Consider the following 13,735-nt stretch of genomic DNA (forward strand, 5'->3'; position numbering starts at 1 on the left):
CTAGTATCTTTAGGAAATCCTCACACTAGAAGTCAAATAAATGGCGCCTGAAATTAAATTGAACTTTTTCTACATCTGACTTTTATAAGAGTTCATTCAAAAAGCAGCAAAAACTTAGTTAAGAAAACCATTTCCCTCTCTCTCCACCATCTTGCAGTGCTACCACCTTGCAGTGCTGCCACCATGGTGTGCATAAATGTCCTGGCAGATGCTCTCAAAAGCATCAACAATGCAGAAAAACAAAGAAAACTTTAGGCCGTGCTCTAAAGTAATCATCAGGTTAACTGTGATGATGAAGTGCAGTTACATTGACAAATTTGAGATCATTGGTGATCACACACAGAGCAGGAAAAATTGTTGTGAACCTCACAGGCAGATTAAACAAGTGTGGTGTAATCAGCCCCAGATTTGATGTTCAATTGAAAGATCCGGAAAAGTGGCAGAATAATCTGCTACCATCCCATCATTTTGGTTTCACTGTGCTTACAACCTCAGCTGGCATCATGGACCATGAGGAAGCAAAATGAAAACACACAGGATGAAAAATCCTGGGATTCGTTTTCTAAGGGTGTAAAACATACATACAAATAAAATGCTCCAATGGGGGGGGGGGGACGACACACATTTCCAAGGTATATCTGTATACAAAGACCAATCTATACTTTTTTGGTCTACAGTTTTATACAGTAAAAAATTACGTTCTAAATAATGATAATGTTGAGGTACTGGATAACACAGAATCTTAATAAAAACATCCACAATGTTGGATATTTTCTAGGTGTCAATTTTTAAAAACAAGAGTTTTTTAAAGACTTAGAAATATTTATTGCCTTAATCTTTAATCAGAAAAATGAAATTTAACAACTCCACTCCCATAACAATTCCATTAAGCAAAAATTTATTATTTGTAGATGTAGGTAAAATTTTAGGTCAAGGAGCAAAATAAAGTGGCATAGGTTCTATTTCCAAAAATATTCACCAACTGTTATCTTAAATAATGTACCTGCTAAAAACAATCATGCTACAAAACTTTTTTTAACATTTTAAACTAGAAATAAATGGTCCTGTGGCATCTTTCCATGAGACACAAAACATACTCAATATTTTAAAACCAAAGTTACTTTGTCTTATTTGGTTTCATCTAAAAAGGCAAAATGTGGGCAAATCTAAACACAATACTAGCAAACATAATTATTTTATAATTGTACTTGTTAAAAGGTCAGCTAATGGGCAAAATAGCTGTCATTTGCTTTTCACTCATAAACAGTTTATATTCACAGGATGACCTAACCCAAGAATAAACTTTACTTGCTTCATTTACAGTATCAGAATAGGCCCGTTTTTAGGCTACTATAAAATCAATAAATATTTATAACATGCCTGCTTTGTACCAGGTACAGTACTAGGTCATAAAGGTACAAAGAAAAGCAACAGATTGCAGTCAAGAACTTGCAATCTAGAGGAAGAGATAACATGTACATAGATAACGTACTAAATAGATACAAGATGATTTGAGAGTAGAGGGGAGAAAGATGCTGCTAGCAACCGGAGGGTATCTGGAAAGGCTCTCCAAAGAACTGGCATGGGACTTAGCTGAATATTAAAGAAAACTAGGATAGAGGTGTGCCTTAGAAGGAGTGCTTTTCAGACATGGAATACAGCTGTGTATGAGCCCCCAGAGTTCCCTCAGTTCTTAACCATCTTCTCCTTGGGGCAACTACAAGCATTAAGCACCAATGCTTTACAAATATCTCATTTGGATCTGGCAATATCCAATCAGCCTTGGTACTCAAATCTCATCAGGTACCCTCTGCCCCACTGACTAGGAGGGTAGAGTAAAACTCATCATTCTCCTTAAAAAGGGGTTGAGATGAGACAGCTCGGACTCCATTACCTACCTAGCTGTACTTTTTACTCATCTGTGGCTTCTCTACCATCCCCCACCCAAGACAGATACCTCCTTCCCTTTCCACCCACCCCACTTTCAGCATTCTTTTGTGCATTGTAATCCTTCACTAGATTGCAAAGTCCTCAAGGGCAGGGACTGTCTTTTCCATATTTGTTTCTCCAGAGCTTTGACCAAACCCAGGTGCATAGAAGGAACTTGATGTTTATTGACTAGTGAGCTAAATGCTGTTATGATGATACCCCGTGTTACAGCTGAAGCAGCTCAGACCGGCAGATGAAGTAACTTGCTCAGGGTTACACAGCTACTAAGGATTCACCCAGACTAGGGCCCAGCCCTTCAACCCAGAGTGCCACCTAGCCAGGAGGGGCTTCAGGATGCACAAAGACACTCCCTCAAACGCCCAATCTCCTTCAATCACCTTTAATGACATTACCAACTCCCTTCATTCCACTTCAGCCACACTTCAGATGGTTACACTGTGGATCTCAGCATTACTCATGTTTTATTCCCTTAAACAAAAAACTATGACATTAGTCTGACAATAACCTATCACTCCATCTTCCCCTGTGCCTCACCCCTCCTAAATCTATTATAGCCTCATCGAGACTTCCAATTCCTCTACCCCAAAGTATCTTCTTAGGCCAATTACCTCTGCTATGGTTTCACTTTCCTCCCTCCCCAATGTTAACCAAGTAAACTCCACACTACCCACTGCTCTCTAATGCCTCATCCCTTTTTATCCTATACAGCTTAATTTTATCCAGAGGTCTGGGTTACTCCCATTATCTACACCCCAGGCAGAAATCAAATGGAGGCAATCACACAACTGTGCTGACCAGGTAGACTGTAACAGACTTTTTTTTTTTCCCTAGCTCTAACTTACCAAACAGTCCTTTTATTCCTCCCTAGTTCCCTAAGTCTGGCAACTATATGGTGCAGTAGACAGAGTGCTCTTCCTCAGTTCTAATCCAGTCTCAGCCACTTATTAGCTGTGTGGCCCTGGGCAAGTCACTTAACCCTGTTTACCTTAGTTTCCTCATCTAGTAACATGAGCTGGAGAAGGAAATGGCAAATCACTCCACCAATATCTTTGCCAAGTCTTACAGTCTGTTAACAACTTTTAACAACTAGAGAAAGAGATATGTGTACATAGATAACTCGTACTAAATAGATACAAGGTGATTTAAGAACAGAGGAGGAATGTACTGCTAATAGCTGAGGAGTATCTGGAAAGGCTCCCCAAAGAATTGACATGGGACTTAGCTGAGCCTTAAAGAAAACTAGGGGGGCAGCTAGGTGGCAAGGTGGATAAAGCATCAGCCCTGGATTCAGGAGGACCTGAGTTCAAATTCGGCCTCAGACACTTGACACTTAGTAGCTTCAGTGACCCTGGGCAAGTCACTTAACCCTCATTACCCCACAAAAATGAAAAGAAAAAAAAGAATTTAAGAAAACTAGGATAAATGGGTCAAGAATACTCCAAATGAGGTCACAAAGAGTCAGACACGACTGAATGAACTCATGCTGCACAAAAACCTATTTCAAACCATATCTTCTCAAGGCTCCCACACTTCCCATACCCACTCTCTGGGTTGTGTGTACTTTGGCTTCTTATTTTACTGAGAAAATAGACTATTTACCATGACTGCTTTCCCCCTTCTCTTCACTTCAAAACTTCTGGACATTATTCATCACTCATTCCCTTCCTGCACCATGAGGAAGCCCATCTTACCAAGGCCAACCTTCTACGAATTATTAGGCCCAGCAAAAGCTCTAAATATCATGTGCTTCTGTCTTCTACAACAGAAGGTCCCTTCAATCATACCCTTATATTCTGCCTTCAACTTCTGATTCCTTCCCTACTGCCTCAAAACAAGCCCAAATTATCCATATACTTGAAAAACCTTCACTATGGGCTACTAGCCCCTCAAGCCATCATTCTAATTATAATGGGCATTACTGTAATGAGGAGTCCATAGGTTTCACAAGATTGCCAAAGAGCCCATGACATAAAAAATGTTAAGAATCTGCTCTAAATATATATAACCTATATCAGATTGCCTGCTGTCGAGGGGGGGGGAGAAAATGTAAATCTTACATAAACAAATTCTGAAAACTATCTCTAAATGTAACTGGAAAATAATAAAATACTTTTATTTAAAAAAAAAAAGAATCTGCTCTAAGCTCTTAGTAAGTAGCCTCATATGCAGCCAGTTCACAGATCTGTTTATCCAGCTCCTCCCCTCCCCAACCCCCCACCAAGTTCTCCCCCAGATCCACATCATCAAATACCATTTTAAACTCGATGTCCCAGAAACATCTCACACTCAACATGTCCAAAACATAACTCCTTTATTTCCTTAGTTCTGGCCCTCACAGCTGTATTATTGCAACAGTCTCCTAATTAGACTTTCTGCCTCAAGTTATTTCCCACTCTAAAACACCCCCTAAACAAAACTGAAGTACTTTTCCTTAAGTACAAATCGAACTGTAAGATTCCCCTCTTCCTCTAGATTCCAGTAGCTTCCTCCTAACTCTAGAATCAATAAATCCTTCTGTCTTGGCTTTTAAAGCCTTCCCCAATGATTGTGCATTCCTCCTCCCTGCCCCCTCCCCCCAATCCAGTCCAATGGGCCTTCTCTTGGTTACTCACACATGGGACTCTCTCCAGTCTCTCTGCCTTTGCACTTGGCCATCCTTTACACCTGTGACTATCTCCCTCCTCACCTTTACCTCATGAAATCCTTTTCCTTTAAGATGCAACTCAAGTACCACCTGATGCCCAACCTGATTCCAACTGTTAGTGCCCCTCTCTAGTAACTACTACTGTAACTACTTTGTAGTTATCTATTATCTTTGTATTTATTCTGAATACATATGTGTACTTCTTGTCTCCCCCAAAAGAATGTAAATACCTTGAGACTGGGAACATTTCATTGTTTGCTTTCTTATCCCTAGCACCTTGCACAGTTCTTGGCACATAAAGTGCACATTTAATAAATGCTTGTTGATTGCCAGCCAGTACAAAGGCAACAAGATGGGAGATGAAGTGATGTGTACAAGGAACAATGAAAAGGCACAAGCCTTTGTATGGACTAAAATATGTGCGAAATGGGACAATGTGTAATAAGATTAGAAAGGTAGGTTAAGGCCAAATTGTGAAGTGCATTAAATATCAAGCAGAAGAGTTTGTAATTTAAACTAAGACAATAAGGAGCCATTGGAGTAACGTGGTCAGAACTACGTTTAGGAAAAATCGCTTTGACAGCTTAATATGTTAATTTTTGTAAGGTCTCTTATAAGCAGGGGAAAAAGAGAGTGTACCAAAACATTTACCAAACCTGTTAGCTTGGTTTACTATCCACATTTTATTCATTAGAAGGTAACACAACATTAAAATATTAGCACCGGTCCACATAGTTCCACCAACCTTCATTATAACCTCTCAATTAAAATCCTATAGATCCTGTTGAAAGCCTGCCATTTCCATTTCTAAACTAGAAATTTTAAATGGGAATCAATAAACTGGCTGGGAATAAAATAGACAATACAACAATAGCAATTTCTAAGGAAGAACAGTTCTAATAAAATAGGTTTGTTATACTGTAATGTCAAGTCCCAAGCTCCAAAACAGGCTTGAATACCACTAACTGGTCGGAAATATATTAAGAAATTGGTCAGGACACTGAAAGAAATTGGTTCAGTTTTACACTTTTCAGATTGCTATATTTAGAAGCATACTCTTCACCTCCAAAGAAAAAACCAATAGTGATTGAATACAGACTGAAGCATGCTATTTTCCACTTTCTTTCATTTTTTCAAGTTTTTTTATACAAAACAATTAATGTGACAATGTTTTACATGATTGCATGTCTATAACCTATATTTGATTGCTTATAGTCTTAGGGAGGGAAGGAGAAACAGAATTTGGAACTCAACATTTTATTTGTTTTAAAAAAAGACTGCTATATTTATATGCCTCCTCTCATCTTAAATATGTACATAAAAAAGGATCCTGTACTCACTGGATCTGTGCCAAGTGCTGCAGTATAAAGCTTAGCCAGAATCTGATTCCAAAACCTGAACTAAAAATAAACAAGAAGAACTAAAGATGGGTCAAGTAGGGCTTGGAAGTGGTATAGCAGCAATTGTCTACCAGTCCTGCCCAGTGACCTCCAGAGGAAGCATCACTCTTACCTCATCCCATTCACTCAAGATAAAATGCAGTAGGAAACCTGTTACTAATTTAGAACTAGTGCACATGACAAGGCATTAGTCTTACTTCTTTCAAATGCCTTTTAAAAACCTTCCTTTTAATAAGCCAAAAGGGAACAAATCACTAGGAAAAAAACAACAATATTTTGTGAAAAGTCCTATTAACTTTACTCACTAAGAAAACCCTTCTTTCTACAACTTAAGACAGCCACATTTTGGCAGGACAATACTTAACATACAGGTAACAAATCAGTATTTTTAATATTTGAATACCAAAAAGTTGGGAAGTTTGTTTAAGAGACAGTCAGTTTACCTGTACACTGTTTAAGACAGAAGAGAAATTTGTGCGTGTGCGGGAGGTGGGGGGGGATTTTTCAAAATGCAGGGTTCTGGAAACAAAAAAAAATGATCAAATCTTCATTTTAGGGGCAGCTAGGTGGCACAGTGGATAGAGCACTGGCCCTGGAGTCAGGAGTACCTAAGTTCAAAACCGGCCTCAGACACTTGACCCTTACTAGCTGTGTGACCTGGGGCAAGTCACTTAACCCCAATTGCCTCACCAAAAAAAAAAAATCTTCATTTTAATGTTTTGGACCATCTTATGGTCTGAGCCTTCTCATGACCAAATAAACAGAGTATCATTAAGTATAACTTAGTCTTTTAGATTCAGATATAATACCGATCAAACTATGTACTCTACAAACAAATTGTTGTTCTATCATGTCCAACTCTTTGCGACCCCATTTTGGGTTTTCTTGGCAAAGATACTGGAGTGGTTTGTCATTTCCTTCTCTAGCTCATTTTGCAGTTGAGGAAACTAAGGCAAACAGGGTTAAGTGATTTGCCTACAGTCACACAGCTGGTAAGTGTCTGAGGCCACATTTGAATTCAGGTCTTCCTTACTCTAGACTCACTGTACCAACCTACCTGCCCAACATATTACACATGGCAAAAACCTGATAAATTAGATAACCTATCTTCCAGCATCATTTGTAGACTAGAAAGAACCCTGTTGTTGTTTTTTTTAATCCTGCCTCAAGAATATCAGACCTTCAGCTCCCTTGGCCTGTTGTTTCTTCATCTGTAAAGTCATTAGAACTAAATCCATGGTACTCTTTCTTTTATGCCTTCAAAGGTCTGAGATCTTCTCTTATAGGCAAACCCCTCCCTAATTTTCCCATTTGCTATACTCTTGCCACAGAAAAGAATGTCTCTGTGTGTTTTTACAGGGCCAGGAGGGGAGAGTTAATGAACTAACAAAAAACATGAAAGAGAATTTTAGTCGGGTGATGAAAAATCCTGAGAGCCACAAATGGGTCACAGAAAATTCTCTATCTCATACTAAAAAAACCAACATTAATTAACAATTAACAATTTTCCAAGCTTAAAAGGAACCAAGTCCTTAAATAACATACCAAAGATAAATATTCAATACTTCAAAACTTTAATCTGAAATACAAAAATAGCACCAAATAATAACCTTAAATTTTCTTTGTCATTTTCAGTTTACAATAACCTAATGCCTGGTCATAGTACTTGACAAGTTCCTTCCTTACCCTCCCAATGTATTTCTCAACCTAGTCACAAAACTTATGTAAGCTGGATATCATGTTCATTTTAATTGATCTACAATGCACTAAAAACCTATTTTTCCCCCTATAGTTAAATTAGACCCTGTGACGGCAAAAGAAAGCTAGAAAAATGTATAAAAGTTAATTGTCTAAAAAATTCTTCATAAGCAATGATGGAAATTCTGAAAGGCACTTTCATTCAAGGATCAGTAGACAAGGAATTTTTCTTCATATCTCTGTGCTGAAAAGGTAGATGGTACTCTGAGATGGGAACATGTAGTCAGTGTAACAGAAATAGCAGTTAAATATACATGGTGAAAGGAACATGTAGATGAAACTAGGAATAATAAACTGGGTAGGGGAAGGAGAATGGTGGAAATACCACAGTAGAGAAGTTGCCACCATGTAAGTCCAGTCCTCTTCACAAGAAAAAACTTTGAAATAACCTTCATGTTATAAAAGAGTATCCACCAATCTTCACTGTTATTTAACCCTAAAAGCCCTTGGCTACACAGAGTTAACTTCCTCATGCCTTTCCAGATTTAAAAAAAAAAAAAAAGCTGATCTGAATTTTCTTTGATTGTAAGCTTTGGAGGCTTTAGTCATAGGTCATGTTTTGAAATATTCTAAATTATTGTGAAATTCTGAACTAGAATTTCACATAGTAAACAGCAATGTTAGGGGGGGAAATATATCACTGAGGATAAAAAGTAAAATTTTTACCAAATTGTTTCATTTAATAGAAATCACACTTAAAAGTTAAAGGCTCACGGATATTCTACTCACCTCCTGAAACTGGAAAGTTGCTTGAAAATCCTATCTCCACCCTTTTAGTTCCAGCCCTCTAGGGCTATGGAGAAAAGGGACAATCTTGGCACTTCAAGGAAAGAGCATTATATATAAAAAGCTAAAGCAAAATTCTTCCTTCAGACTGTGGAATAACTCCTCCATACTCTGTTCATCAAGACATGACATCCTCCTCCTAGATATCAAACCAGTGATTATGTTTAAAACCATTATATATACAAACACTCTGCTAAACATTTTTTCTTCTATTCTGGACTGACAAGAAGCAACAATGTGTAACAACAATTCTAAAAAAGTGTTACTAAATGACTGATTCAGAATGGATTTCAACTACTGGTGTCCTATATGCAATCAATGTAGTTTTGAAAAGTTATCAATTGAATTGCACTTTATATTAACTAGAGGAGTTTATTAAATAATCTTTGTTTTGGAACCTTTTGTAAATCAACTCATTGTCTTCATTTAATTTCAGATTTTCTTGTGTAAGGATTTTTCAAACTGGACATATAAATTCTATTACATATATAGCATACGTATGTATATATAATTCATTTAAGTGTACTTATGCACATGTGAATACAAACATATACATATTTACACACTTAAATGAGTCTTTCATATGAAGAGTAAAAATTCAATCATTTAATAAAATACTTTTTCTTAACATGATGGTCCTTTGACCATGGGCTACAGCCATTTTGAACCATGAAATGATTAAATGACTATATCTAGTTCACCTTCCAGGTGTGACTAACCACTGTCTAAAGCAAGGTTTCACAAAGAGACTTCTGACTCAATTCATGGAAAACTCCTTCTACCCCTTCTCATTCATCTAGAGTTGGGAAGTGTTAAAGGAGAGGTGAGGGAAGAACAATAAATGTGAGAAATATATGGTCAAATGTCACCAAGTTCTTTACATTAGAGGTTTGCCTCACTTTCTCCTAATTAATATTTTCCCACTTGGTAATTGCCTATTTTTCTTCTAGTGTGAAAACCATTTTTCATAGCCCTGATTAATCTAAGTATTCACTGCCTCATGCTATTTATCACTTGGAAACAATAATATATTAGTAAATTCATAGTGAAGCCACTCCCACTAACCTTATGACTTTTTGACTAGTAATTGAGCTTTGAAAAAAAGTTCATTTGGCACCAGAATCACTTTTCAAAAACGGGGTAGAAAGTTTGGATTTATTGCCTTTTTATCATACCACATTTCTTTGTTAATCTATTAACCAAAGCTAAAATCTTATTTGAGATTTTTAAAGGCATTTCTTTACCTTTTTTAACTGTATTATACTAAAGTGTCAGAAGTAATACTTTAGGCTTGTTCTAAATAGATCTAAAGTAATTTGACTATTTCATGACCATACCACAGGCTTTCCAGGGCACTCTACTGACCAATTTGAAAAATACCAACTTTCCTTGAGTGGCTAATATTTCTAATCAATTATTCTTTAAACATCCCTCTATCCTATTAGGGTTTTCAGGTTTGATGCCATTAAAGTGACATACATACAAATCAAGAAGGTCCCAATCAAACTACAAGTAATAACTTGAAACATATATTCTTTTAAAGTGGGGAAATAATTTAAAGTTTTGTTGGCTGAGAAAAGGTAAAAATGTTTTTGTATTTTTCTGAAAGACTAATTCAATACACAGACTGTCAAATCTATTACTAACTATAAATGTTACAAAGAAGTGATTGAAATATAATAAACTTTAGTTTCAATTCTTAAGTGAAAAGATTTAGCCTACTCCTCAATCAGCAATTAAAGGAATGCTATGTATGCATAGGCCGTATTTCTACACAGATACAACCCCAGTGGTTAGTCATAGTCCCAGCAATGCAAAGCAACTTCTGAAAAGAGTCTGGCACTGTTCAATATTAATCCCTCCAGTCATTTAAGGAATACAGTTTCCAAATACACATGCCCAAGCCTGGCTTTTAAGACTAAGGTCTTAGGGGAAGAATAAGGGAGCCACATGCTGGAAAAAAGGTGTGATAGCATCTTTTGAAATTTAAAAACATGCAAAACTATCCAAATGGTAGGTGAAATTCTAGATAGAACAATACTAAGTCAAGTACAATTACATCTTTCAATTTTTTCTCATCTACATAAAGGGTTGTTCTCTCTAAAATAGTCCAAACACTTCTGTATTGTTCTCTTCTTTTGCTACCAAGGAAAGCTGACTAGTTTTATTTTACATTTTTCCATCCAGACTCATAACACAAAATTACTAGAGGAGGCAATAAAGGGGAGAAAGGATATGAGTAAAGGAAAGGGGAAGAGGAAGAAGGAAGGAAGCAGAGGAAGAAAATGGGGAGAGGGCAGAAGGGCAGACCGCAGAGAAAAAAGCCATAGTCCAACAAAAAGTGAAGTTTCTGAAAAGTGGATCTTAGTGTCGCACAAGAAAAGATAATATGGCCAATAGTAACAAAAAAAGAGGTACGTGTTTTACATGTTGTTCAAGTCACAAAATGTTTTCATTTACTTTTAAAGTAGCTATTAAAATTGACCTAAAGAATTAAAACTACATTTACGCCTAAATTAAAGAAACTAAAAAGTCAATAAAAGTCCCTAAGATGTTTGCTTCATCGTACAGAAGGGGAAGATGACAAGCTGCAAGACTTGCTCAAGAACACAGTTAACAAATATAACCCAGAGAAAAAACTAAAATTAACTGACTACAGTGGTTCTTTCTACCGCATCAAACTAACTGGTTTACATACTTATATTTTTTTTCATCGACAAAAGTTTTATGGAAATGAGAATCTACCAAGTCCAGCTTAGGAAACTTTTTTGTAAGTTATATCAAAGAAAAAGACCATATCCATAGACCACAGTAATAAAAATAGAAAATTAAAGTGAAAGAAATAGCATATTACTCTGAAAATTTTAATAATGTAATACTTATTTTAAATTGACAATGCTGTCTAGAAGATGACAAGAGAAAAGAATAAGAGGATATCAATATTGACCAACATCAGATTTAATGTAGATATTAATATATGATTTAATGTAGATATTAACATGTCAGTTATGTGCCTGTAATCATTCTCCCTTATGATTAAACAGTAACTTATTTATCGAGGTCTGTCTCAAATTTCACTCTGTAAACTTTAAGGATTTAACCACCAAGTTGTTTTTACGCTCCATATTCATCTGACTAGGATTCCATCAAGACCCTCCCATTGCAGCCAATCAAAAAGAGGCTGTTCTGAACGTGAAAGCTCTTATTTCAGGTCTTAGGCCTAAACACACTAGATTTATTTCCAGACCTAATGTTTTTTGTTAAATGAATTTTTTAAAATAGGTCAGATTAAAATATTTGCTGTTCACTGTTCAGGGAATTTCAAACCCTCTCCCCACACAATATACAATGTTATACACAACTATTTTTAGAAAGCTTTGTTTTGAGGGATATCTGACACAGTCACACCAATCTTTTAAATTTCAAGTGTAAACAGCAATATCAAGACATTTTCAAGTGTGAAAGTCTTGTTTCCACAACACTACCTATATATCAATATGAAAGTACATATTATTTTTAATGTTATTTCCTTTTCTGCTGGGTTTCAGCAGCCAGGATTTGTTTTTGTGGCTTCACCTTCTTGACACTTCCCTGTTGTGTATGATGAAATATACGGACTTCGAACTTGTGCCCTTGGTTCTTCCTTTTCTAAACAATTTCTGGCCTACTTTTGGGAACAACCTTCCACTAAAATATCCATCTCCTTCGCGTTCCTGACCTCCTTAGATAAGCAACCATACTTAAAAATCTTTTTATTCCTCCACCAAAATAAATTAAAGGGAGAACCCTGGAAGAACAATGTAACCAAACACTCTAATATATAAGTTTCCTCTACTTGAAGGGAGATCAGAAGAGAGTTTTTTGTCCTGACATTGTTGTAAAAATGTTTCCTTTCTGGATCCTTTCAAGGTGTCCCGTTCCTGCTGCGAGGGATTACTCCATCTCTGCTCAGGATCATTATGCTCACTTTCCTTTCCCCAAGAATCTTCGGAGTCCCTCGGATGTGGCCTGTCCCCTCCTTCCTTTCTACCCCGCCACCCCCACCCCCGAATTTGAAAGACTTCGAAAACAACCTCAGCGGCGAGAATACATTGTAAAAACAAAAACACGGAAGTGGCGGGATTCCGGGCTGGAGAGTGATCCGCCCCCAGGCCAGTTACCTTTGTAGTGGACCCGAAGATTGTTCTGCGAGAGGCCGATGTAGCTGAACTTGTCCTTCGGGCTCCACGACCGAGGCAGCGGCGTCTCCTGCTCGTCCACCGCCGGGTAGAGACGCTTGAGCCTCCGTTGAAGCTCCTTCTCCTGCTCGTTCAGGGCCGGGTCCCCGTGGGGGAAGGGGGCCGGGGCGCTGCTTCCCGCGACCGCCGGTGGAGCACCTCCGGCTGGGCTGGCAGCCGCTGAGAGGCCAGAGGCCGGAGAGGCGGCGGCCGCGGCCGGAGGCGGAGGAGGCGGCGGGGGAGGCGGCGGCGGGGCCGCGGTGGCCGGTGGCGGCGGGGGAGGCGGTGGGTGCAGGAGCAGGGCGGCCGCCCCGGCCCCCACCCCGACGCCAACGCTGCCGCCGCTTCCTGCTCCCCCGCCTGGGGACGCGGCGGCGGTGGCTGGGCCGGCCGGTGAGGAGCCGGCACTAACGGAGGTGGGGGCCGGCAGGACGACCCCTGGGGCCGGAGCCACCGCCGCGGCTGCCACGGTCGGCAGCTGCTGCTGCTGCTGCTGTTGTTGTTGATGCTGCTGCTGCCCGGACATCCCGATCCCGGCCAAGACTCACACCCCCTCCTCCTCCTCCTCTTCTTCTCCTTCTTCCTCCTCTGCTTCTCAGGGGCGCTGCCAGCACTGGCCCAGTCCGTCTGTCCGTCCACCCGCCCCCACCCCCCCTCTCCCCGGAAGCAGGCAGCTGGGCCCGCGCGCCGAGGGGTGAGCGCGGCGGTTGGGGGGCTCGTGGGGGAGGGGAAGCCGAGAAGAGGCTGGGCTGGGAGCTGGGGATGGGGGAGTGTGTGGGGGTGGGGGGTTGAGAGAAAGAACGTTGGCTCGAACTCAGCGGTCGCGCGAAGCACGGGGGCTGCCGAGGCGATGGAGGGAGACGGAGAGCGGGCGGGGGGAGCGCGCGAGAGAAGAGGAGGTCGCTGAGGTCGCTGTCGCTGCTGCTGCTGCTGCTCCTGCTCCTGCAGGTCCTGGTCCTCCTCCGGTTCCTGCTCCCGCC

General features: G+C 39.6%; 1 protein-coding gene across 1 annotated transcript in view; it reads right to left on the bottom strand.

The window, feature by feature from the left end:
* Positions 1-13,404, bottom strand: part of RANBP9 (RAN binding protein 9) — a 90,647-nt gene extending 77,243 nt beyond the window's left edge. Inside the window, 1 exon segment of the mRNA XM_043987361.1 lies at positions 12,699-13,404. Coding sequence (XP_043843296.1) covers positions 12,699-13,281 — 583 coding nt within the window. The 5' untranslated portion in view covers positions 13,282-13,404.
* Positions 13,405-13,735: the final 331 nt, after the last annotated feature.

The sequence above is a fragment of the Dromiciops gliroides genome, chromosome 1, assembly GCF_019393635.1.
Source record: "Dromiciops gliroides isolate mDroGli1 chromosome 1, mDroGli1.pri, whole genome shotgun sequence".
In the NCBI taxonomy this organism is placed as follows: Eukaryota; Metazoa; Chordata; class Mammalia; order Microbiotheria; family Microbiotheriidae; genus Dromiciops; species Dromiciops gliroides.